Below are 23,197 nucleotides of genomic sequence, written 5' to 3'. Positions count from 1 at the left end.
CCAAGATGGAGCAAACACCCCACCCAGAAGACAGCCTTACCCCAACCAACCCGATGAGAAGGATGGATGACCAAGTGAAAAACGGGAGAGTGGTGCTGTGTTCCAACTATGTAAGTTATCACCTCACATTGACAACAAACTGTATTGAAGACAAAATTCTTCCAATAGTTGGTATAAATCATCATCCTATGTCAGCAGCACTGTAGGTTTAGCTTTATTTATATTTTTCATGTGTATACGTTGGGTTTAAAATAGTTTTTTTAACAACATACTGCAGCTACCAACAATGAAAATGCTGTTTTGTGTTAAAATGACGTCTTTCTTGTGTTATTACTTTGCAGGGCAGCTGAGAGTGGACAGAGCTGCACAGAGGACCAAAGATCCACTCTCAGCACTTCATACCTGACTGGCCACAGCACCAACCCTCCTCACCCAGGGTGAGGAGGGTCCTGACCCCGCCTGCACAGAGGGAGTTGTGAACATGCACTTCTGTGTTGGTGGGTTTAGGATCCTCCTCACACTCACACTGATGAAGACTGTCACTGGAAGATGTCTCCATTGCATCAGCAGGACGTAAGCATTTGTAAAATATTACAGTTTGTGATGTTTTGTACATATTTTTATTGCATCATTTAAAACTATGAGATATAAAATAAACCAATTTTCATAAAATTTTCTGTGTATTTAGTTGTTTTCTTAATAAGTTATTTGGAACATCATTGCAACCTGTCAGCTTTTTATTGAGGATTTAGAAAGTTGCTGGTGGCCCGAGTGTGTAGAGTGGGGTGTTGTTTTTGTCACATGGTGAAAGTGACCTCATGGGGAGCAAAGAGAACAACTGAACAATTTGGGGATTCACAGACTTTCGTAATCGCTAAAAACAATTAATAAAAATTGTTCTGTGTGAACTAAAAGCTCAAATATAAACCATCCTGACACTGACACAAATGATCTGCTGTTTATAAGCAGGACAGTGTTTTCATGAGCCTGGATGAAGCTAATTTGCATGAGTTTAACCTGCTGGTCAAAAACTTGCATGACTCTGATATCACTCTAACTTTCTTCTGTTTATTTATTCATTTTTGCTAATTGTAGTAGATTAATATGTTCACCAACTGATTGTTGGCCTGAATGTTTGAATGTTTGCAGTTTCAGGTCCTACTGATCAGTTTTAAGTATTGTAGAAAGTGAGCAGCAATTGAATCAAGTCCTGGGATGAAATGGGACAAAAGGGTAATGTGACAGCCACATTAGTTCCCTTCCCTCGTTTAACAATGTGTAAGCAGACTGCTTTAACCTGCAATTTACTGCATGTTGTTAGGCTGCATGGTACAACCACAGTCTGCTAACCACCCGTGGTGATCGAAGGTTTTGAGGTCTTGCTTGAGCTACTGATGAAGTTTTATCAAAGCTTGTTAAGTTTCCCAACCACATTTTATCCTGATGGTCCAAGGCTTACATCTTTATGCTCACAGACGTACTTCTGTAATTAATCAGTGACCGATTTATTACTTTAAGTTACAGTGTGAGGGGCATTAATGAACATAAATCAGATTTAACTGGATTATGTGTTTAGGTCAAGAGACACAGACCTTCATCTTTAAGAGGCTCTTCTTGAATATCTAATCACGATGTTTGCCATGCAAGTACACTGGACGGTTGTTTTTAACAGAATCATTTGATGATTCTGATGAAATGAAGTATTGTTTCAATGAGTTGTGGCACCATTCTTGCTTTAGCAGTGAAAGGAGTCAGGTAGGGCTCCATCAGGAAGAGGGCCCCAGAGGTCCTATCCCCCCGCCCACTTCCCTGGGGCTTGAACATCAGTGGATTTCCACTTAAGCAAAGCCTCATCAAGTTCCTGCAAACAGCACCATACACACACTATCATGTACAGAGTGTGGATGCTGTGTCTAAGACCACGATCAATGTGTTTCCACCATCTGGTGCAAGCTTCATCTGTCTCACTGTGTTCTCCTAAAGGCCAAGACAGCAGGACAGTGAAATCAATCTCACTTATAGGTGCCAGAAATCAGTTGATGTGAGATTAATGGTGGTAATCAGGTTATGCATTTGTTGTCTTCTCAGCAGGTGGGAAACATCTCTCTTTATTTGTTTATGTACATGTGTATCAGAAATCTATTTTCCTGTACAGCTCAGGATTAAGGAACAATGTTGATCTAATCTAATGAAGATCAGTGCCTTTTTAGAGTCAGTGAAAATACTGACATTAGTGACGTTAACCCTTGACTAAGAGTTTCTTAGTCAATTGTTAATGGGAAACACATTTCCACACCACCATCTTCTAAGCTGTGATGCTACATGTGCAGCAGCAAACGTCCAATTAGTACCGATCAGAAGGTTGGAGGTTCGATCGCAGCCTGATCTGATCTGTATCTCAAAGTATCCTTGGACACGATACTGAACCCCAAACTGCTCTTTCATGTGTCCATCAGAGTATGAATGTTAGATAGAAAGAACTTAGGTACAGAAAAGTGCTTGTATGAATGGGTGAATGAGGTGTATAAAGTACTTTGAGTGCTTGAGTAGAAAAGTGCTATTTAAGAACAAGGATGTGCAAGAATTTGCTAGACACGCTCTTCTTTTTCCAAAACTAAAAATGTTATTTCAAATTTGGCAGCCTGTGTGTCAAAGAGACTGAAGAGTAACTAAAGGGCAAAGTCCAGGAATACAGCCAAACTCAGGAGACCAGTTAGGAGAACAACTGAGCAAAGGTGATTCAAAAAAATGGAGAGAAACTCTGCCATGCAGTGCCATGCTGAGCAGACTGGTTTACAGCCACAAGAGAGACTCAGCGTTCACAGATCATAAAATCTTCAGGGAGCAAAGCTCTCAGAGAAGCTATAATGCAATCCACAGATAGAATACAGTCAATAAGCTCCAAGTGAAATGTTAAACAGTGCATGGATAGCTTTTTGTTCAGCTTTTTCTTCGTATCCTTTTTCCCCCTTTCTAAAGTCTCTTCAGAGGCTTTGCAGTTTGTCAAACAGCAGCTGGTAAAAAGGCTTTTGCAGTGAGGCAGGGAGCCTGTTCAAACCAGATTATGCTTGATTTGATGACTGCAGAGAACTTGGGGCTGACAGCTCAGATTAGGATCGGTTCTCCCTTGAAAAGGCATTAGTGTGTTCTGTCATGGCAGGATTTCTGTTCAATGTGCAGGTAGATTGAAATCAAAGGGCACCAAAGACACCCAAACCTGAGGGATCATTACGTGACACCCAAAGCATCTGAGCAGTCTTATTCCTTCATCTGTACCAAATTACTCAGATTCACAGACGTCGTGCACAGCAGACCTGCAATACAACAATGAATAACAGGAGTTACGCCTGCGTTTGACAGGTCAAAATGTCACAGGGAGCAGTTCAGTTAAGTTTCATTCCCCTCCAGAAATCACTTCATGCATGATTATCAGGAACCTTTGAGTAATGACAGCACTTAAGTGAGTGTTTCCTTACCATATTCCACTTTGTCACCAAGTTTTAGGATGAGAATGTTTTTTTTCTACTTTATTTTTTTTTATATCGTTGTTATTATTTCTGTTGTAATTTGTGTTTGTTTTTTGTTTGTTTGTTCAGTTTTTCAGCCCTGTTGCATTTTTTTCTATTTCCGTTGTGTTTTATTCAACTTCTGTTACATTTTGCAGGATTTTGCAGCTTTTTCTATTGACGGGTGTTTTCTTCAGGGCCACCATATTATCATTATCTTTAAAACTGCATTTGAAACTTAATGCTGAGTTTTTACTTTCTGCAGTTGAAGTTATCTAAAGAAACTGTGTGTGGGTGCAGCTGAAAAAACGTCTTTTGGCAAATAACACAGAAATTCTGAAATCCTCTACTGCTTATATCAAAGAGAATAAAAGAAACCAAAGCTAAACTCTAAAAGATTATTTATTTCAGCTTGTTTACAGTTATCCACACCTCACAGCTTTTTATGGGTTGATAGTTTTCCTGATCCAATCTGCATACTCAGGATCACAGAGGTCCATGAAGGCAGCCGGTGCTCTGCATACAAAGTCTGGATCTCCCACAAAAGAAGAGACCCCATAAATCCTGCCATTATGAACCACTCCTCCACCAGAGTCTCCCTGCAAGACAGAAATACAGTTTCCCAGTTTTATAAAATCTTTCTGTATTTTGAATGTTTAATAAATGCAGCTGTGAGCTGAGGGATCATGCAAACTCACTCGACATATATCTTTCCCAGGACTTTGTCCACAGAACCAGTGCTGATAGCTCCTGACTCGGTGGACCTCGGGGAATTATTTCTGTAAAATATCATTGAGCTCTGTACAGCTGACAACCTCAGTCTCTGCACAGTGAAGAGAGGGTGATTCACCAGGTTCTAGAAAAAAGGGACAATTAGTTCAGCTTAAAGCACTTTTTAAAAAAATGATGCAGATTTGTATTTTATGCAGAAATGCAGCAGAAAGAAATAAAATGGTCTGAGCTCACAGGAAAAGCTTGTTTTTACTTTGAACACATTAGAAATGAAGAAAAATACAATTTCAGTACAAATATCTGCAACATCTCTTTACTAATAAAGTAACAGTTTGGATGGTTTGTTTTCTTTTTTCTTAATACAACAAATTTGTTAAAAATCATCTTCCTTCTTTTCTCATTAGCTAGTCCAGTGGTGGCACCATAACCTGCGACCTCAACTCTGGAATGACACAAGAAGTGTTTGGACGCTTTTCTCTCCTTTTTTTTGTCAGTTACATACAAATACATATATTGATTGTTTTGCACGTTAACTTTGAAATGTTGCCCTGAGGCCTGTACTATGAAGCAGGATCTCATCTCTCCAGGTAACTTCAGAGTTCTATATGAAGGATTTTGACTTCTTACCAGAGAAAATTGTAAGAGTAACCCTGACCTGCTGTTATATTAGTTATGTCCTTTATAGAGTTTTAGTCACCACTTTATCATCACGCACCACACCTGGCTAGCATGCTTGCACTGTGCTTGCTCAGCGCATTGGGACACCATTCAAGCTCACTGCAGCACATGCTACTTCCTGTTTTAAAGGGCTTTGTAGCAGCCCTTGTTACATGTGTGGGCACGGAGCGTGAAGCAGAAAGCACAGCTTAAAAGAGAAGTTGATATACCCGGCGGCGTGACACTGACTGGTGTTTTACGTTTTCTCAAGCCAGCTAACGCAAAGTAAGCCAAGCCTTGTTGAATTTTCTTTGTACTATATCCCTCTGGTTAAGTTCAAGCTTAGAGATCATTTGTCCAGAAAAGCAGCATCACCATTCCTGGAAGATCCCTTGAAACTTTCAACTTTAGACCCTCCTACTGTACTACATGGACAGTGGGAGGGGCTAAAATTCTTCAATAGCATTTTTTTGTAGACATTTTTCAGTTTGCAGCCTATGTTTAAATTCTGTTGTTATATTAAGTTTTATTTTCTCTTAAACTAATAAACAGCAGAAAGTTTGCAGCTGACAGAATAAAAGCTGAAACTGTCTTTCAAACATTAATTAAATGAAATACTTAATTATCCATCCATCAGATTCTCCTGTGTAATGATAGGTCGTGATGTCAGTCAGGATTTTTGCTGTCTTTTTTTTTTTTTTTTTTTTTTGCCTGTCCCATTTGGTTCTTTAGCCATCAGAATTGTTGTCTGAAGACCAACAAGGATACCCAATGGATTTACTTTGCCAAATGGATCATCGTGGCATTGCCGTATTGGTCCATTTGGTCGATCTTTGTTTTTATTATTTATTATATTTTATTTTCAGATTTTACAGACGGGACAGACATGAGTGAGGGATAGGAAAGGAAAGGAAGAAAGAAAGAGGAAGGAAAGGAGAAACAGAAGGGGAGAGGGACAGTGAGAAAGGGGGGGGAGAAAAAAAATCTCCTGGATCACCTGTTGAGAGAAAAATAGAAAACAAGCAAAAAAAAACAAAGCAACATACTAAACACAACACCATCGCATTAATCTAGCTAAGTGTAAACAGCAGTAAATACTAAATATTCAATGTTGTTGTGCAGCACGCAGGACAGATGTGCTTCGAAGTAGCGGCCAAGAAAGGTGTAATTTGGGTCTACGAGCAGTGAACACCCGTGTACATACCTGTGTGGATCCGCGCGCTTGTATTCCAAAGGTTTCTCCATGTAACGATCTGCTAGGGAGTGTGTGGGGGGGCCACAGCCCCGTCCTCCAGGGTGTGAAGCGGGTATGGAGGAGATCAAAACTCCAGACATCCAGAGGCCCCCAGAACACAAGAGACCATGGAAGACCAACAGAGGGGCAGCCGCGCCACTGTTCCAGTAAGAGCTGAGGAGAGTCCCAGATGAGGGTTCACTCAGCAGCCGCGGAGCAGAAGCCAGGGGGAGTTGCAGTGACGCGCCCATGAGCTCCGCCGGCCCCCAGCTGCGCCTGAGTGACCGAGCCCCAGGCCGAGAGGCCGGGGGCACCCCACCTCCGAAGGGGCCCGAGCGAGCCCCAGGCTCCAGGCCCCGATAAGCGGCCACCAAGGAGTGAGCCGGTGTGTACCTGGACACCCACCCCCAGACACAAAGAACCACCAACGCACCGACACCTGAGGGAGTCCGCCACCGGCAGGGGAAGTGGTGGTGGGTGGAGATAGGCCTCCAAATCTTGGAGGGCCTGAGGTGTCCCCAGAGAGGTGGCGTCTGATACCCAACCTGACATATAGACACAGACATACAGGCACACACAGACACAAACATCCATTCCCACCCTCATGCTCTCATGTGCACTTACTCCACACTCAACCAACGTGGAGACAGACATAAAGAGACGCTGTACACACGATCACACTCCCCAAGCGTACTCTACAAACCGGGTCTAGGTACCCTTGCCCCTGGAGGGGGGAATTGCACCCAGACCCAGGTGGTGTTACCCTTTTCCCTGCGGTGGGGAGAGGCAGACCACCCCGACTCCGTAGCAGCAGGGAGGCCCCACACCCCAGACCGCAGTCGGACGGCCAACTTCTCCTAGCCCTCCCGCTCCAGCAGGCCGCAGAGAACGGGGGTGGGAGAAGACTCCAAACCTCCCTCCACCCGCTCATTGTAGTGTTGATGCATGTGTGTTCTAAGGTGCAATTAAAACCCAGGAGGGCATGGAGCTACCTGCCAAGGAGCAGCAGGTAAGCGCATAGTCCCTCCTGATAGTCTTATTGAACAAAGCATCTGAAGTTCTTGCACATTCATATAGTGCTTTTACTACTAAGCAATTTTCCACTCACACACACACACACACACACACACACACACACACACACACACACACACACACACACACACACACACACACACACACACACAACACTGGTTTTTCTGCAGCAGCTGTTACTTTCAGTCTGTATTATGCATTTAAACCCTTCATATTTTTCTAATATTACAGTTTTATCTTCCTTTTTAAAACCTGCACTGCCAGTATAGTTTATCCACATCCATTAGGATTGAAAGCCCTGGTTAACTTGATAACCAGGGCTTTCAATTGATAAGCAGCTTCCTGTGAGTACTTATCCTGATTCCCACTGTTGGGATAAGATAAAGGAAATATATTCTACATATGCTGAACTCACTTCACAGCACAGAGCTCAGGTCAAGAAGAAACTTTAAGAAAAAAAACTTCAAAGCAAGAAACTTTGAGCCACAGGAACATCAAAGTATCATTTGAATCTAAAACTGAAGTTAGCACGACGTATCAGTATCTGTCAGAACACATGAACCTGAAGCAGAAACATCCACAACTCACAGTCAGGTAGTTTTATAGGTTGGATATCAGAGCTGCTAGTAGCTGCAGCAGCATGATGTCATGAACTCTGCCTGTGCTGGTGTCTTTGTCTGTATAGATCTCAGCTTCTGCTGTTATCTGCACTTCTTGTTCGGACCCCCTTGATGCACACTTAGATTTGCAAACATGGTCCTGCATGTGCACAGCAAACATAAAACATGATTACTGATGGTCACCATATTTTATTTCTCATCTTGTCTGAATGTATTTTACTTTTTACTGAATAGCAAAAACATGGCTACTAGACATTCCTTGGGTTAACAAGTTTTAGTTGCTGCTCTGATCTCCTCACCCTCCTGGCTTCAGACGGTGAGCTGCAGAATCCAGCGGTCGCTGATCAAAGAGCCTCCACACAAGCTGGAAGGTCCATGTGGATAAACTGCTCTGAGCTGTACATGATACTGTCGCTCACATTCATCACCTCCAATGACTCTCTTTTGCAGAGCGACCTCTGTGTTCGCCGTCACACCTGAAAGAGGAATCCCCCGCCCCACCAGGTCACTGCCAGTTTTTCTTTGTACCTGTAAAATATCTGCTCTCAGAAGTAAGGCAGAAACACACAGTGAGGACCAGAGCCATTAAATATAGATACTGTAGCTGAGCACTCACTGATACAGAGAAAAGAGAAAAGGGCACCACACATAGTGTTGCTGCCATTCACTCTCTAATGACTGCATTTCAGTTTGAATATTGGACACTGCATAGTCACATAGTGTCATTATGAAGCTTTATCAACTGCAAAGCTGCAAAGCTCCACACATTTATGCAAAGTTACTTATCGTCTCTTTTTGCTTTTGGCTTTCATAAAGTTACAGAAGGGAAATGAAGGTAAAATATTTCTATAGAGAAAGTGCTTCACAATAATAATCAATAAAAATAAATACAAACATTAAAAGACAATAATAATATCCACTACCTAAAATTAAGCCTGTACAAATAAGTAGAGCTGCTCTTTCAAATGTTCAGACCGCAGAGATCAAATGTAATATTAGTGCATTCCATAGATTATCAGCCAACAGCCTTGAAGACACACTTAGTCTCTTTTGGTTTTCAGCCTAGAACGAGGAACCACCAGCAGGTTTCTGTCAGAAGACCTCAGTGACCTGCACCTTATAGATGGAAGCAAATGAAGTTTGATCTCAGCTTCATGCTCTTGTTCTGCTCGTGCTCTGATTTGAATTACATGTTCTACACGCTTCACTGTATCTCACTGTCAGTTTGTCAATTTGTGACATTAATTCAGAGGAATGTGGTGTAAACCAATGATTTATAAACCTAAAACAGGCCATGATCACTAACCAATGCTAACTTTGAGAAGCAATGCAGAACATATTGTGCCCTCTGTGTGGCTAATGGAGCTCTTAAGAGTAGAAGAGCAAAACAAAAGAAAAAAAAAACCTCGCTCACGAGTCTGCGACTGCGTGCTGACAGAGAGCGAGTGGGTTACCGCTGTGTGACTTCAAGCTGCAGAGGGTAAGGCTCTGACTGTGGTCTGCATATATGTGCCGAGCAGCAATTCAGAATACCCACCGTGCACAGTTTCTGTGAGGTTTGGCATAACTCGATGCATTGAATCATTTTCATATTATACAGACAGAATTATGCAGTAAGAACCTGCAGTTAAATATAGAAACTGTTGTTGAATACTCACTGATACACAGAGGCAAGAGAAGAGGCAGCAGACACAGTGTTCCTGCCATTCACCCTCTAACAACTGCCTTTCAGTTGAGCAAACACTTTGGCGACAGTGGGAAGGAAAAACTCCCTTTTAACAGGAAGAAACCTCCAGCAGAACCAGGCTCAGGGAGGGGCGGGGCCATCTGCTGGGACCGGTTGGGGTGAGAGAAGGAAGACAGGATAAAGACATGCTGTGGAAGAGAGACAGATTAATAACAAGTATGATTCAGTGCAGAGAGGTCTGTTAACACATAGTGAGTGAGAAAGGTGACTGAAGAAGAAATACTCAGTGCATCATGGGAATCCCCCAGCAGCCCACCGCATTGCAGCATAACTAAGGAAGGATTCAGGGTCACCTGGTCCAGCCCTAATTATATATTTTGGAAAGTTTTAAGCCTAATCTTAAAAGTAGAGATAGTGTCTGTCCAAACAGGAAGCTGGTTCCACAGAAGAGGGGCCTGAAAATTGAAGGCTGTCCCTCGTATTCTACTTCTAAATACTCTAGGAACAACAAGTAAGCCTGCAGTGTGAGAGTGAAGTGCTCTAATAGGGTGATATGGTACTACAAGGCTTTTCAGGGAGTTTTTAGGACATCCTGATAATAATGAATTACAGTAGTCCAACCTGGAAGTAATAACTGCAGCTTCACTCTGAGACAGGATATTTCTAATTTTAGAGATGTTGCTCAAATCGAGGAAAGCAGTCTTACATAGTTGTTTAATATGTGCATTGAAGGACATGTCCTCGTCAAAAATCACTCCAAGGTTCCTCACAGTGTTACTGGAGGCCAAGGTAACGCCATCCAGAGTAAGAATCTGGTTAGATGCCATATTTCTAAGATTTTAAGGGCCGAGTACAATAACCTCAGTTTTATCTGAATTTAAAAGCAGAAATTAGAGGTCATCCAGGTCTTTATGGCTTTGAGACATTCATGTAGTTTAACTAATTGGTCTGTGTTATTTGGCTTAGCTAAGCTAAGGTAGCAAATTCCTAAAAATACAGGGAGTGAATACAAGAGAGTGTGCTTCGGATGAAGCAAGTGAAGATTAAACTATGAAATAAGAAGTTATCTATAAGTTTTTAGTTATTTCGGCTATCCAGATAAGCTACACAAAAACACAACCATGTGTTGGAACAGGAAGTGATAGGAGGTGAGAAAAATAACCTTAGGACAGGTGAGATTGGTCAATGGTAGAGCTATTTTTCTGAAATTACACACGTTAGTAACGTGTGTAATTTCAGAAAAATAAAATAAAAATAAAAATAAATAAAATAAAAATAAAAAATAAATAAAAATAGGAAGACACAGTGCTGGTTCAACAAGACAAAGTGGACAAGTTTACAACACCATTCAACGCAACACCACACAAAGTTGTAAGCAGAACTGGAAACCAAGTCATTATTGAATCACCAACAGGAGCTCGCTATCACCGGAATACCACACATGTGAAGAAATACGAGACAAATGAGACCAGAGAAGGACACTATGACACAATACCTGAAAGGGAGGAAGGTGAAACACCCACAAAGACTGACACCTTCACTCCAACACCACAAGAGGGCTCCCAGGGGCCAGAGAGACCAAGTAGATCACAGAGGGCTAAAAAGATACCCGAGAGGTTTCGTGATTTTGTGGTGAAATGAACTATAATATGTTAAGGTGAAGAGGTAACTTACATTTGGCAAGTTTCAAGTTCATATGTGTATTTCGACATGTATATATTGAAAAAAGAAAGGTACATGTGTGGTGAGACATTTAGATTATATAATTGTTAGAAAGTAAGACAAGAAGAATGTTCAATGTTGGGGGAAAAAAAGACATCAAAGTTATTACAACTAAAGTTTGAATCTAAGGAAAAGGGGGGTGTCATGTATTGATATGGCTATGTCTTAATGTGATGACCTTTGAACCGGATGTGGTTGTCCGAAGGAAGCCCCGTTAAGTGGCTAGTTGTAAGATGGACAGTGTTCAATAAAGCAACATAAAGACCGTGCTTTATGTCCTGATTCAATTCAGAGTGCTCTGCCTAATTTAGTAATAAGGTGGGCACACAACAAGTGGGCTTGACTTTTGCGCCTATTGGCTGATCGTTTACTATCGACTAGTTTTCCTGGATACCTGCTCCGCGGACGGCTGCCACAGGTAGCAAAAACGTGCTAGGTCAAAGGTCAGGGAGGATGGCGGACTGGTGTGAACTTCAGTCAATTCTGCTCATTTTAGCAGATCAGATAGAGAGGGATCATTTACCTGTAGATACTGTTTTGAGTCGTTTAGATGATGTTTCTGAAATGCTTGGGATGATAATTGCTCTTCAAGATGTTAGCATCGATGACAGCATTGTCGAAAGTTTAAGATCAATTCAGCACCGTGTTCGTTTGGAATACGCCGAGGAAGAACAGTCTTCAAATGTTGGTCGTCCACGTCTTGAAATCCCGGCTGCAGCACTCAGGACTTTAGTGCTGTCCGGGATAACCATCGGGGTAATTGCCGATATGTTTTCTGTGTCTCCGAGCACAATTAGGAGGAGAATGACGGAGGAAGGTCTAAGGTAAGTTTATGCTGTAATTTAACACCTGTGTGAGTCTGTACACAGCATTATTTAGATGTTGACCTTAATTATGACGTTTGATATTGAAATATTATCGCTTACTTTTTTATTGTGAATGTCTAAAATAAGCGGGGCAGCTACGGCTAGTATAATAACTATACTAACTATATTATATATGTCAAAAAATACACTCTGTTAATATCACTAATGGCACAGGAGGATGAATGTACTTAAGTAGTATTTGCACAGACCTAATGGAAAAGCAGAGTGTGCCATGGTTAGCAGGTGTTTCTACATTTTGGGAGAAAAACAGCAATCAGACTGCGTGAATGTTGTTCTTCCAGCAATCTGAACTCTTAACTCTATAAATATGTTTAAACAACAAACAGAATCACGTATATCCTCCCTAACCACCAGCAGGATCTCAGATAGTGTTGACTGTTTGTCATAGTTGTTCTATGTTTGACAGTTAACGTTATTTCAGTGACTTTTCTATTTCAGGAAATCCATCCATCTTTTTAACTACTGGGTCATTAAGGAGGCTGAAGCCCATCCCAGCTGTCATTAGGCAAAGGGCGGGGTAGACCTCGGACAGGCCATAAAACAGGATTAATCTGGTACACTAGTCTCTTTCTTTCTGTAAAAAAAACATCTGTGTCTGCAAACATTTGTGTTATCAGTTTCATTTGAGCCTGAATACATTTGAATATGAATATGAAATTTCTCAAGTTTTTAAAAATGAGAAATTAAACTGTTATTCTACTATGAGACCACACGGGGGCAGCCCTGCCTTATTATGTATTATTCTCTCTTACTAGACATGGTTAGGATGGCTTTTGTGTCAAACTAACCAAAGTAATGTTGTTGGTTAATGTTTTTGTGAACAGTGGTATTTCAAGTATGGTCCTGTTTTTTTCTCCATTACAGGAGTTTCACTGGTTAAACAATCAGTGAATTGAAAGATTGTTGAATGAATGAATAACCAATGAAATGAAAGGTTGCCTATGACTTGTTGGCTGATCGCTGACCTTCTCTACTCTCCCCACAGATTCGACAAATATTCAGCTAATGTGATGGTGGACAGCAAGCCGGTCAACCTGGGCCTCTGGGATACAGCTGGACAGGAAGATTATGACAGGCTCCGCCCACTGTCCTAGCCACAGACTGTACAGAATCACACATACTCACACAGGCACACACAGTAACTAATGGACATAAAGTTACAGAGACAGAACTTATATAACATGTCAGCTAATTAAAACTGCAGCAGCTATTCTAATTCTTTGTCTCCTTGTCTCTCCATCCAGGATGTTTTCCTAATCTGCTTCTCCCTGGTTAGCCCGGCATCCTATGAGAACGTCAGAGCTAAGGTGAGTTTTGGCTGTTTTTTATGAGGCCTGTCTCTCAGCTGCCGAGGAACAAAATGTAAAAAAGAACAAACGGAACAAAAGCAGTAATTTATTATAGAGAAAAAAAATAGGTACTTGGATTACAAAATGGAGAAAAAGCCTAAACAGGTCTAATAATTGATGTGAATGAATGATTGATGCTGTGGGTGAAAGTTGGATGATGTATTTCTCTCATCTTTAATAGCTACAGCATATCATTTGTTTTTCATGCCTTCATCCACCTTTCTGTAACACCTGGCATCAGAGCTTCATCTCCCTCCACCTTTGATTCTGTTTTTTGCCTCTAACACGTTCCTTGATTTTGCGTGTTCCCCTTTCTTGCCTCTTATTTAGTTTTCCTTTACTCTGTATTCTGCCAGTGGTACCCTGAGGTCCGTCACCACTGCCCCTCCACGCCCATCATCCTGGTTGGCACTAAGCTGGATCTGAGGGATGAAAAGGATACCATTGAGAAACTGAAGGACAAGAAGCTGGCGCCTATCACCTATCCACAGGGCCTAGCTCTGGCTAAGGAGATAGGTCAGTCACTCTTACTTTATTTGCTTGAAAAGCACTTTAAGATTTGAAGCTCTCCTCACCAGTGAAGATATGAAACTAGCAGATGAAGATGCTAGAGAACTTTGTAGCCTGACTGCCTCTGCAAATTTTTGTTATTCCCCTCATTTCCTGGCATCACAGTAAAAGTATAGTAGCTGTAGTTGACTATAGTGTTCTTTGAAAGTTGAACTTATTCTTCTCCACTACCAGCAAACCTTTCTTCTCTTACTTTGTCTTTGTAGTTCTTTCTCTTCTTTTATTAACATATATGTGTCTTCGCATGTATAGATGCAGTCAAATACCTGGAGTGCTCAGCCTTGACCCAGCGTGGTCTGAAGACTGTGTTTGATGAGGCCATTCGTGCCGTCCTCTGCCCTCAGCCCGCCAAGGTCAAGAAGAAGCCCTGCTCGCTGCTGTAAACGGTACGACTGAATAAAACACAGAGGAAGAGGAGGAAGAGAGATTAGACGTTTGAGAGAAGAGAGAAACAAAGTGAACTCGCTCATTAAATCAACACATAAAGTAGAGTAGAGGTTTGAGGGCTTCTTTTCTTTTCTTTGAACATAAGTCTGAAGCTATTCAATCAAGCCTTTTATTTGTCACATGCAATGTTTACATCTGCAGTGAAATTGGACCCCCCGAACATACATACGTATCAGCTCCAGCCTTGAGACCACAGCTGACACCGATACGGTAGCTGCATGAAATGATGGTGGTTTTCCTTTAGTGCGAACAACTGCATGTCAATTTCACAGTTGGTCTAACAGTCCGTCACTGGTCTCTCAGTCTCCCGTTGGAGAGCTTCTCTGAGATGTTATCAATCTTGTGCTCAGAGAGCAGAGACTGCCGTGAGCTTCCCCAAGATCTTATCCGTGCTGCGTTCAATGAGCCCATTTTGAGAAGTCACGACCCGTCCCATCATTTCCATCATAGCGGGCAGCCTTGTGGGGTTTTGAAAAGTCGACTCCGCCTTCCTTGATAAGCCAGGGCCAAGCCAACTCCGAACAGCAAGAACCCTGTTATCATGGTTCCGAAAAGGTAGATGTCTACAATGTCCTCGATTGACAGTCCCGCCAGGCACACGACCCTCCAGTTCCTCCACCCGTCCATTGTGTATCCAGAGGGGAACGTCCCTCTAGGACACTCGGACTTACTCAAGCCCAGGCTTCTCGTTGAGAAGAGCGTGTCAATTGCATTCAGGGACCAGTTGTTCAAATCCATAATTCCTCTTTTAGGTTGTAACAGACCGTGAGAGTCATCCAGGGCAAAAGTAGAAAAGTAGACGAGACTAGACAAGGACATTGAGAAGCCAAGCAGGAAAGAGAAGGAAGAGGGAGAGGAGAAAAGTGCGACTGCCTTCATCCAGAGCCAAACGAGAAAGGAAACTGTAGACACTTATCACTAAGAGGTGATTCAGAAGTTTGTTCTTGCACATATAATGGACAGAAACATTAAAGAGAAAAGAAAAGACATAAATGAACACAACACAAGACAGAAAAGTTTCACATGCTTTGTACTCAATTTCATTTTTTTGCAGAGGAAAAATAAATTTGTCCTGAATATTGTTGGAGTAATTTTGTCCCACAGGCATCAATTTAACCCCATGATTTATGTGACCTTTGTTTTAGATTCTCACAGGAGCACAGAAGAAGAGAAAAGGACTGCAGACCCTGAAGAATATATGCAAATCTGCCATGTCTCTAATGTATATCTACAACTTTAAACAAAACAAAAAACCAAACAATGTATGGTGTGCAGGTTTGCTACAGGGGCGGAGCGTGGGGGTGGCTTACTGGGCTTAAGCCCGGGTTGTTTTGTCAGAAGCCCGGGGTATTTTGGAGTGCAATTTTTTCATAGTTAGATGCCTGGCTGACAACTGTATAAAACAAAAAGTACACACAATATTCGAAGCACATAGTGCACACTGTGGGAATTTACGACTGTGCGTGAATCCCCCCCTGATATTGGTATGATCCAAGCTCAGGCACTAAGCGACTGAGCGAGGGGGCGGGGCAGCTGCTGCCCGTCAGTGCGCTGTTGGAGAGACGGAGCCAGCCATACTAAGGAGAGCTTAAGTTTGACCAGGTACCAAAGCAAATCATTCGTACCGTACAAATAATGTAAATATGACGGTGAATCACGAAAGATTGATATCAAACTGATCACTTGACCCATATTACGTTACTTGCTCTTCAAGTGAATCAACAAATGGCGAAATGAAAAGCCGAACAAATGCTATTTTTTTTTTTAGAGATTCTTAGCTTACGTGTGTTTATTTCATATTTTCAGTTCTTACCCTCCCCGACTAAATCGGTTTCAGTTATGTACTGAAATATAAGAATGGACATTAGAGGGTTCTTTCAAAGAAAAACTCAGGTAAATGTTATTTTATATATTATGCTTTGTATGTTGTTCAGTATATTTGTATGCAAAACAAGAGGAATTTCAGTACACAGCAGGATATTCACATTTGTAACCAGATATTTACACTTTAGGGAGAAAACATAAAACATTTTTACTGCACAACATCAATTTAGAGTAAACTTTTGTTTTAGATAAATATTGAAATATCTTTTGAATTAGTTAAATGTCACAATAAAGAGAGACAGAGCTTTCTGTTTTTTATCACTTTCATCAAATTTAGGAGTACATGTACACTAAGTTTATTGTTAATTAATAAGAAAACTCCAGACGATTCCATTCTGAGCTGAAGAAGCTTCTGATAGGTTAGTAGAGTCCATGTGAGTAAACAGGTGGCACAGCTGTGGATGCATATAAGGCAAAACACAGAGCCTGTTTCTGTGACATGGGAAAATCAAGAGATGTCAACCAAAACACCAGGAAAAGAACTATGGAGCTCCATAAGTGTGGCTCAATTTTGAATACAATTTGGTGCCATTTGCAATTAAGAAATACAGACGATTTCTCTCTTTACTCTTAAAGTTAACAAATATGTTTTTTATATTTATCAATCTAAAAAAATAAACATTTAGTCTGATTTGATGTTACAATTAAAAAGTGTTTGTGTTTTTATCTGAAGAGTTTGTAAATATCTGTATATTTGATGATTGTCAGCACAAAGAGGGAGAGAGGAACAGAGAGGGAGATGGAGAATGAGGACAGAACAGAGATGAACAAGAGCAGGTGAGACACACATGTTAGTCAAATGGTTGTTTACCAAAAGTATCACCGTATCATAGGTACTCATGTATCTCATACCTAGTGTTTCTTTTTAGGTTTGTTATTTTTCAAATTCTATATTTATTAAGTTATGCAGGCTTGTTTGCACAACAAGGCTAAATAATTATATAAACCTTTCTCAATCTAAATATTGTACTTTGGTAAAATTAAAAAATAAATGTAGTGCAGGTCTATGATGATTTTTAGTGCTACTATCATCTAGTTCTGATTCTGGTTCTGTCTTGGTTAAGTCCCAAGTAGTCCTGATTTTGAACTGTTGTAGTCCTGTTTTAATTCTGGATCAGTTCTTAGTCTGGTTGAATTGGGGTTTAGTCCTCGTGTCTTGATACAGCCCTGATTTTGTTCTGCCTTGCTGCTTAATTAAAAAACTAGTTTAAGGTGTTCTGCACATGTGATATATATTTTTCCCTATATGAAGTCATTCTTTTTTGAACAAAACTCAAAACAGAGCCAATTAATCTTTCAGTCATTTCTACCCCCCCCTCCCCCCCAGGGAAAAAAAAATCCCACATGCATACTATCCTTTTGGGCTAAGCCCCGGGTGTTTCAAATGTCTGGCAAGCAACAAGCAAACTTGTGTCTGAATAAGATTTATTAACAAATGTATTATTTGTTGTGCTATTAAAATAAAAATAAAACATTTGATTGCACAAAAGATTCACATTATTTCTCCACAACATGTGACCTTTTGGATTGAATGCCTATACTCAACTATGGGGGATATAAAATTCTCATTTTGATCCAGCTGCTGATATCGCCTATACTCTATCCTTATTTACATATTGTGGAGAACAGCATCTTTTTCTGGTGGTGAGTTGAAAATGTTCAGACTCAAACAGCACTTTCAGTTTTGCAGTTTAATGTTTGACCAGCTTTTTTTGCCAAAACACCTTCATGTCTGTGAAGGTTCTCAGTCATCCAGGTCATTGTAGTCAAAGGAGCTTGCAAAGAAAAGCGTCTGGACTTCTTTACAGTTTTTTACAGACGCTAGGACACATGTCTCAATACTTAGGTCACTTTTGCAAAACTCTTCACACAATTCTCCTAACTGACCCTCAGCGTGGCAAAGCAGTTCATTTCACATTCAAAATGCACTACAACTACCAAAACACTTCATTCAGGTCTCAAATAAACTCATTCTTCCAGAACACTAGCAAAGGTTGACAGCCGACAAACACACTTTGTCACCCACAAAACAATGACCTAAAAAACACTAACAACATGTAGCATTACACAGTGTTTTCCTGTGTAAAACAAGGAAACATCTCTGTTTATAATTTCAATATATGTTACTGGAATGAATCAGACATCATGCAGAATTCATTAATATTTGTTTATGTATTTTTATTTTTCTGCACTAAGTAATCCCAAAATACAAGAATTTGTATACACACCATCCACTGATACTCATACAATAGTAATGCTAATCTACTCGGTCTTCTCCATTTGGCCACAGGTTCTCATCCACATCACATCTTATGTCATCTAGGGCAATACACCTAGGAAAGAATCTTCTGGCTGCCAGAATTGAAGGAGTTGAAAAATTGAAGGAGTAACACCTGTGTAGATGTTCATCTACAATGAGAATAAGCTGTGGCTGGTTAAACTGCATTTTTAGATTTAAAATATGTGTCAATAAAATATTGCTGTTGGATTTTGCTGTCTTTTCAAGTTTTGCATTGTGTTATTGTTTTGGCCATAAGTTTAACAGTTTTGAAAACAGTATGTAAGCACATGCAAAATGTCCTGCACGTACAAAGGTTTTTGGCAGTTGTTGTGTCTGAGTGAGAAGATAATTCATGAAATTTGAGAGATGTAGTCATTGAATGCATTTTGTGCCAAAACAATGATAACTGGTCCTCAGTTTAGCCCACATAGACTTCTGTTGTGCTCACTGTGTGAGGAGTTTTGCAAATGTGACCTAAGTATTGAGAAATGTGTCCTAGGTCTGTAAAAAACTGTAAGTTACTTGAAGACGTTTCACCTCTCATCCGAGAAGCTTCTTTAGTTCTAAGGTCAAATGGTGGAGAGTCCCAGATATAAACCTAGTGGGAGTATCCCCCCACAGAGGGACAAAAGGACCCCCTGATGATCCTCTAATCGCCTGAGCCAAGGTGTGAAACTGGGTGTGGGTCCCAATCAGCCAGAGTTTCGGGTGAGTTCATTGTGAAACCTGGCCCCACCTTATCATGCGAATTCCTGAGATCAGATGGCCCAGGATGTGAGTGGGCGTTAAGGCGTCTGGGGAGGGAACTCGAAACTGGATTATAGATGGCAGAGAGTTGGTGTCGTAAACCCCCGCCTCTGTTCAAAGATGGTCGCTCACAGTGGACATAGATGGCTTCTTTCACTCCTCTTTCAAACCATCTGTCCTCTCTGTCCAAAATGTGAACATTGGCATCCTCGAAAGAGTGTCCTTTATCCTTAAGATGCAGATGGACTGCTGAGTCTTGTCCTGTGGAGGTGGCTCTTCTGTGTTGTGCCATGCACTTGTGAAGTGGCTGTTTGGTCTCTCCAATGTAGAGGTCTGGGCATTCCTCGCTGCACTGTACAGCATACACCACATTGTTAAGTCTGTGTTTTGGCGTTTTATCTTTCGGGTGAACCAGTTTCACTGGGGGACAGAAACGCGTCTTACAGAAGACGTTACAGGTCTGTGAGAGCCAGAGATTTTCCATGTTTGAGGTGACCAAATACTTATTTTCCACCCTGATTTACGAATAAATTCTTTACAAATCCTACCATGTGAATTCATGGATTTTTTTTTCACATTCTGTCTCTCACAGTTGAAGAGTTGAAGTGTACCTCTGGTGCAAATTACTGACCTCTGTCATCATTTTAGGTGGGGGAACTTGCACAATCGGTGGCTGACTAAATACTTTTTTGCCCCACTGTATGTAGCCAGGTGGAAGGTCTTTATTATTGGACATGTCGCTGACTTTGACTTCATGTCCACTCTTACCTGTTTCTTATGTGTGCTGTGTTCCTCCATCTTTCTCCCTTTTCCTCCCCAGCCCTGAAGTCTTTTGAATTTTCACTCAATAACAGCACCTTTTAAAGTTATTTGTTTTTATTTATTTAAACATATAGTAAAATTTATATAAAGTGGTAAATGTTATGCACTACCTAAAGTGTGAAGTCACAGAATGATACTATTTAGTGCAGTTTTTAATCATTACCAGTCTTCATCTTAGAGCTTGTGCTCTTATTGTGCCATAATGTCTCCTTTTAAACTGTGTGGATGTTCACCTCTTCTTCATCCTTCCTGTTCCTTTCACCAAACTGCTCACTCTTGTTCTCCTCTGATCTCACTTCCTGTTCTGGTTATAAGAAGAATGCAGTCAGCATGTGTCAAAGACACTCCCTTAGATTAGATATTTGACATTTTATTTATCAACTATTTTATGCACTAAATTAATCAATTATTAAACAAATATCATATTGTAGAAATGCAAATAATAATGCACTAAGCAGTTTCATGCCACAAGAGCTAAATGGTCACGTCACTGTATTTATTTCCCACAAACTACTATACCTAGGATCTTCAGGTTTCCACTATATTTCATTAATCTGCAGCGACTGTAGAACATAAAGTATATTGACCTCTATTGTTTTCTTTATGACTTGGCCTGAATACACACACATACACATCTTTGAATAGCACAACAAATGAGGTAATTTTCCATGTGTTTTAATAGGTTTTAGTGATTTATGGGTTTTATGTATGTGTGTGTATTTTGGTCTTCAGTGTAAATTTATACAAACTGTAATTATTTCAGATGAAAGATCCGTTATTTAATGTTGCTTTATGTTGTGTGTGTGTGTGTGTGTGTGTGTGTGTGTGTGTGTGTGTGTGTGTGTGTGTGTGTGTACGCTCAGCAGAGGGGAGGTCAAGGCAGGAGCTGAGTTGACCTGGTACATCAAGTTTGGATTTGCCCAGTTGTTGGTAAACAAAAAAGATTTAAACTTAAAAGATTTTGAGTTCATGCACACTGGAAAAAAAATTCTCTTCATCACAATCATTTGTTTAAAAATATGGCTGTTTTACTGATCTATGGTTATTATTAAAGAGGAAGGAAAGAAGAAGAGGAAGCCTGAGCCCAGGTTCTGTCCATTTTCATAACAAGTGACAGCACAGACATCTGAGCTTTTTCGTCATAAAGATTGTGATGTGAAGCATCAGCAGGTAAAGTGTCGTTAAAGTGTCACTTCAATAATGCTGCTGGCAGAAAGAAGTGTTGACACATACTAGCTTTGAATAAAAGGCTTAAAACACAAACAGTCTAATCCTGGGTGTTGCTTTTAAGCTTAAAGAATATAATAAGTTCTAAGACAATTCAGTTTACTTCTTACTGTCCATGTTGTGTTGTGGTATTTACTTTATCATGAATGTACGCTACTTTGTTCTAGCGACTGTAAAAAATAATTGTATTCATGAAATAAACTAGACTTTCACAGTCTGCATCTTCCACAGTTTTTATGCTTTTGTTCACTCCAAGTTTGACACAAACCCACAGACAACCAGAGTTAACTATGTGAAGCAATCACAGACACTGTAATGGCTGATTTTTCTAATAAACACAATCAGGTTAACATTAAGGTTTAACATTGAAGGAGATTTGTTCCATAGTCACAGTTATACTTGTATTTCCTTTACTTACATCCAACACTACTATGTTCTGTTTCAGTCCAGGTGCTGGCAGTTTATCCTTTGTTGTTTGGACAAATAAGCTTAAAGCTAAACCTTCATGTTTTTGATGGGAAAGTTTGTTAAACCATTGCTCAACTTATGTCTGCACAGAGCAGATAATTATGATGTACTTGTAAAAAGACTTGATAAGCAGGTCACAGCTGAATCAAGGGGTAATAAAAGTAAGACCACGCGGTCTCAGCACGACTACACATGCAGTGGGTTATCGCACACATTTGAAAGACTCATTGTGTAACTCAGGATGTGACCCCTTATAAAGGAGACAGAGAAGTTCTGTTGTTCAGTCAAGTAAAACCTGGTGAAAGTGCAATTCTAAGACTCTGGTCGTTGCTTAAGTGTATAGATAAAAAATCTTTTTTTCATGCATTATTTTCTTACTATATTAGTATAATCACCAAATCGATCATTTCATATTTATCTCCTGAAACGATCTACATTAACTTTTCTATCCCTAGAAATGTGTTTCCAGAGTCCCAGGTTTAGTGACTTCCTGTCCACCATCACATTAGCTGAGTAGTTGTCAAATTTGAGGGGAGCAGAGAAGATCAGACACCAGTCAGCAGGTCAGAGGCCATCTCTCATTTCACAAATCAATCACTTGATTTATAAATGGAACAAACACCCCATCAGACCAGGTAATGACCCATTATGAGACAACAGCCGTCTGAGAGGAGATGTTCTGTATCACAAAACATGGGAAACAAACAAACTCTAGGCATTCTGAAATATATAAAGCTCAACAAAAAAACAAAACCATATCAGATCCTGATGTAATTCATTTTGTTGTTGTCTTTATTAGTCATTTAAAAAGAGGTCTAGAAAAAGTGTCCAGGAAGAGATTCTACTATTTATGCAGCACTGCCCCCGTGTGGCCACAAAGACACACAACAGCTTCATTTCTCAGCCTGTTGCCTTCTTTTTCCTTCATGATGTAAACAGTGAATGAACTGAAAGAAGTCAACCCATAAACTGTTAAACTGATACAACAGTCATGATGATTATGTAACAAGTTGTAGTTGACTTTCTGGTGGTGGTTTTGGTATACAATTTAAAAGCCATTTTCTTTTATAAATACACCATACACTTTGTTCTTGACCATTTCTTTTCCTCATATCCTTAATGGACAGTGGAGGAACACTACATCTAGCTTCTGTTTAACATTTATCCAGGCGCCCCCACACTGTACCTCTACAGAAACCAAGGGAGAGAGACAGACACACAAAGATTTCCACTTGAATCTTGATCTCAAAATAGAAAAAGTTTTATCACAAAATAATTACAAGAGCACAAATAAAAACCAAAGACAAATGAAATAAAAGGCA

General features: G+C 40.4%; 1 protein-coding gene, 2 long non-coding RNA genes and 1 pseudogene across 3 annotated transcripts; 3 read left to right on the top strand and 1 right to left on the bottom strand.

Annotated features, from left to right (window-relative positions):
• Window positions 1-3,949: 3,949 nt before the first annotated feature.
• Window positions 3,950-9,349, bottom strand: LOC146667062 (factor V activator-like; annotated as a pseudogene).
• A 2,030-nt stretch (window positions 9,350-11,379) lies between these two features.
• LOC146667061 (uncharacterized) lies at window positions 11,380-13,176 on the top strand. Its single transcript, XR_014912029.1, has 3 exons — window positions 11,380-12,017; window positions 12,519-12,634; window positions 13,066-13,176. It is a non-coding gene; the product is annotated as an uncharacterized LOC146667061 (long non-coding RNA).
• Window positions 13,177-13,261: 85 nt separating this feature from the next.
• Window positions 13,262-14,411, top strand: LOC146667060 (ras-related C3 botulinum toxin substrate 2-like). Its single transcript, XM_085408365.1, has 4 exons — window positions 13,262-13,267; window positions 13,325-13,387; window positions 13,786-13,945; window positions 14,252-14,411. Exons 1-4 carry the CDS (start codon window positions 13,262-13,264, stop codon window positions 14,380-14,382), a joined length of 360 nt encoding a protein of 119 aa, XP_085264491.1. The 3' UTR covers window positions 14,383-14,411.
• Window positions 14,412-15,368: 957 nt separating this feature from the next.
• LOC146667059 (uncharacterized) lies at window positions 15,369-21,268 on the top strand. Its single transcript, XR_014911939.1, has 4 exons — window positions 15,369-16,048; window positions 16,253-16,339; window positions 17,039-17,107; window positions 21,044-21,268. It is a non-coding gene; the product is annotated as an uncharacterized LOC146667059 (long non-coding RNA).
• The last annotated feature ends 1,929 nt before the right edge of the window (window positions 21,269-23,197 follow it).

This window comes from Rhamphochromis longiceps, linkage group LG6 (assembly GCF_057381845.1).
Source record: "Rhamphochromis longiceps isolate RC_006_pf linkage group LG6, R_longiceps_female_GT1.1, whole genome shotgun sequence".
NCBI classification, from domain to species: Eukaryota; Metazoa; Chordata; class Actinopteri; order Cichliformes; family Cichlidae; genus Rhamphochromis; species Rhamphochromis longiceps.
The sequence above is the reverse complement of the archived record's forward strand: the minus strand, read 5'-3'. Positions and strand labels throughout refer to the sequence as shown.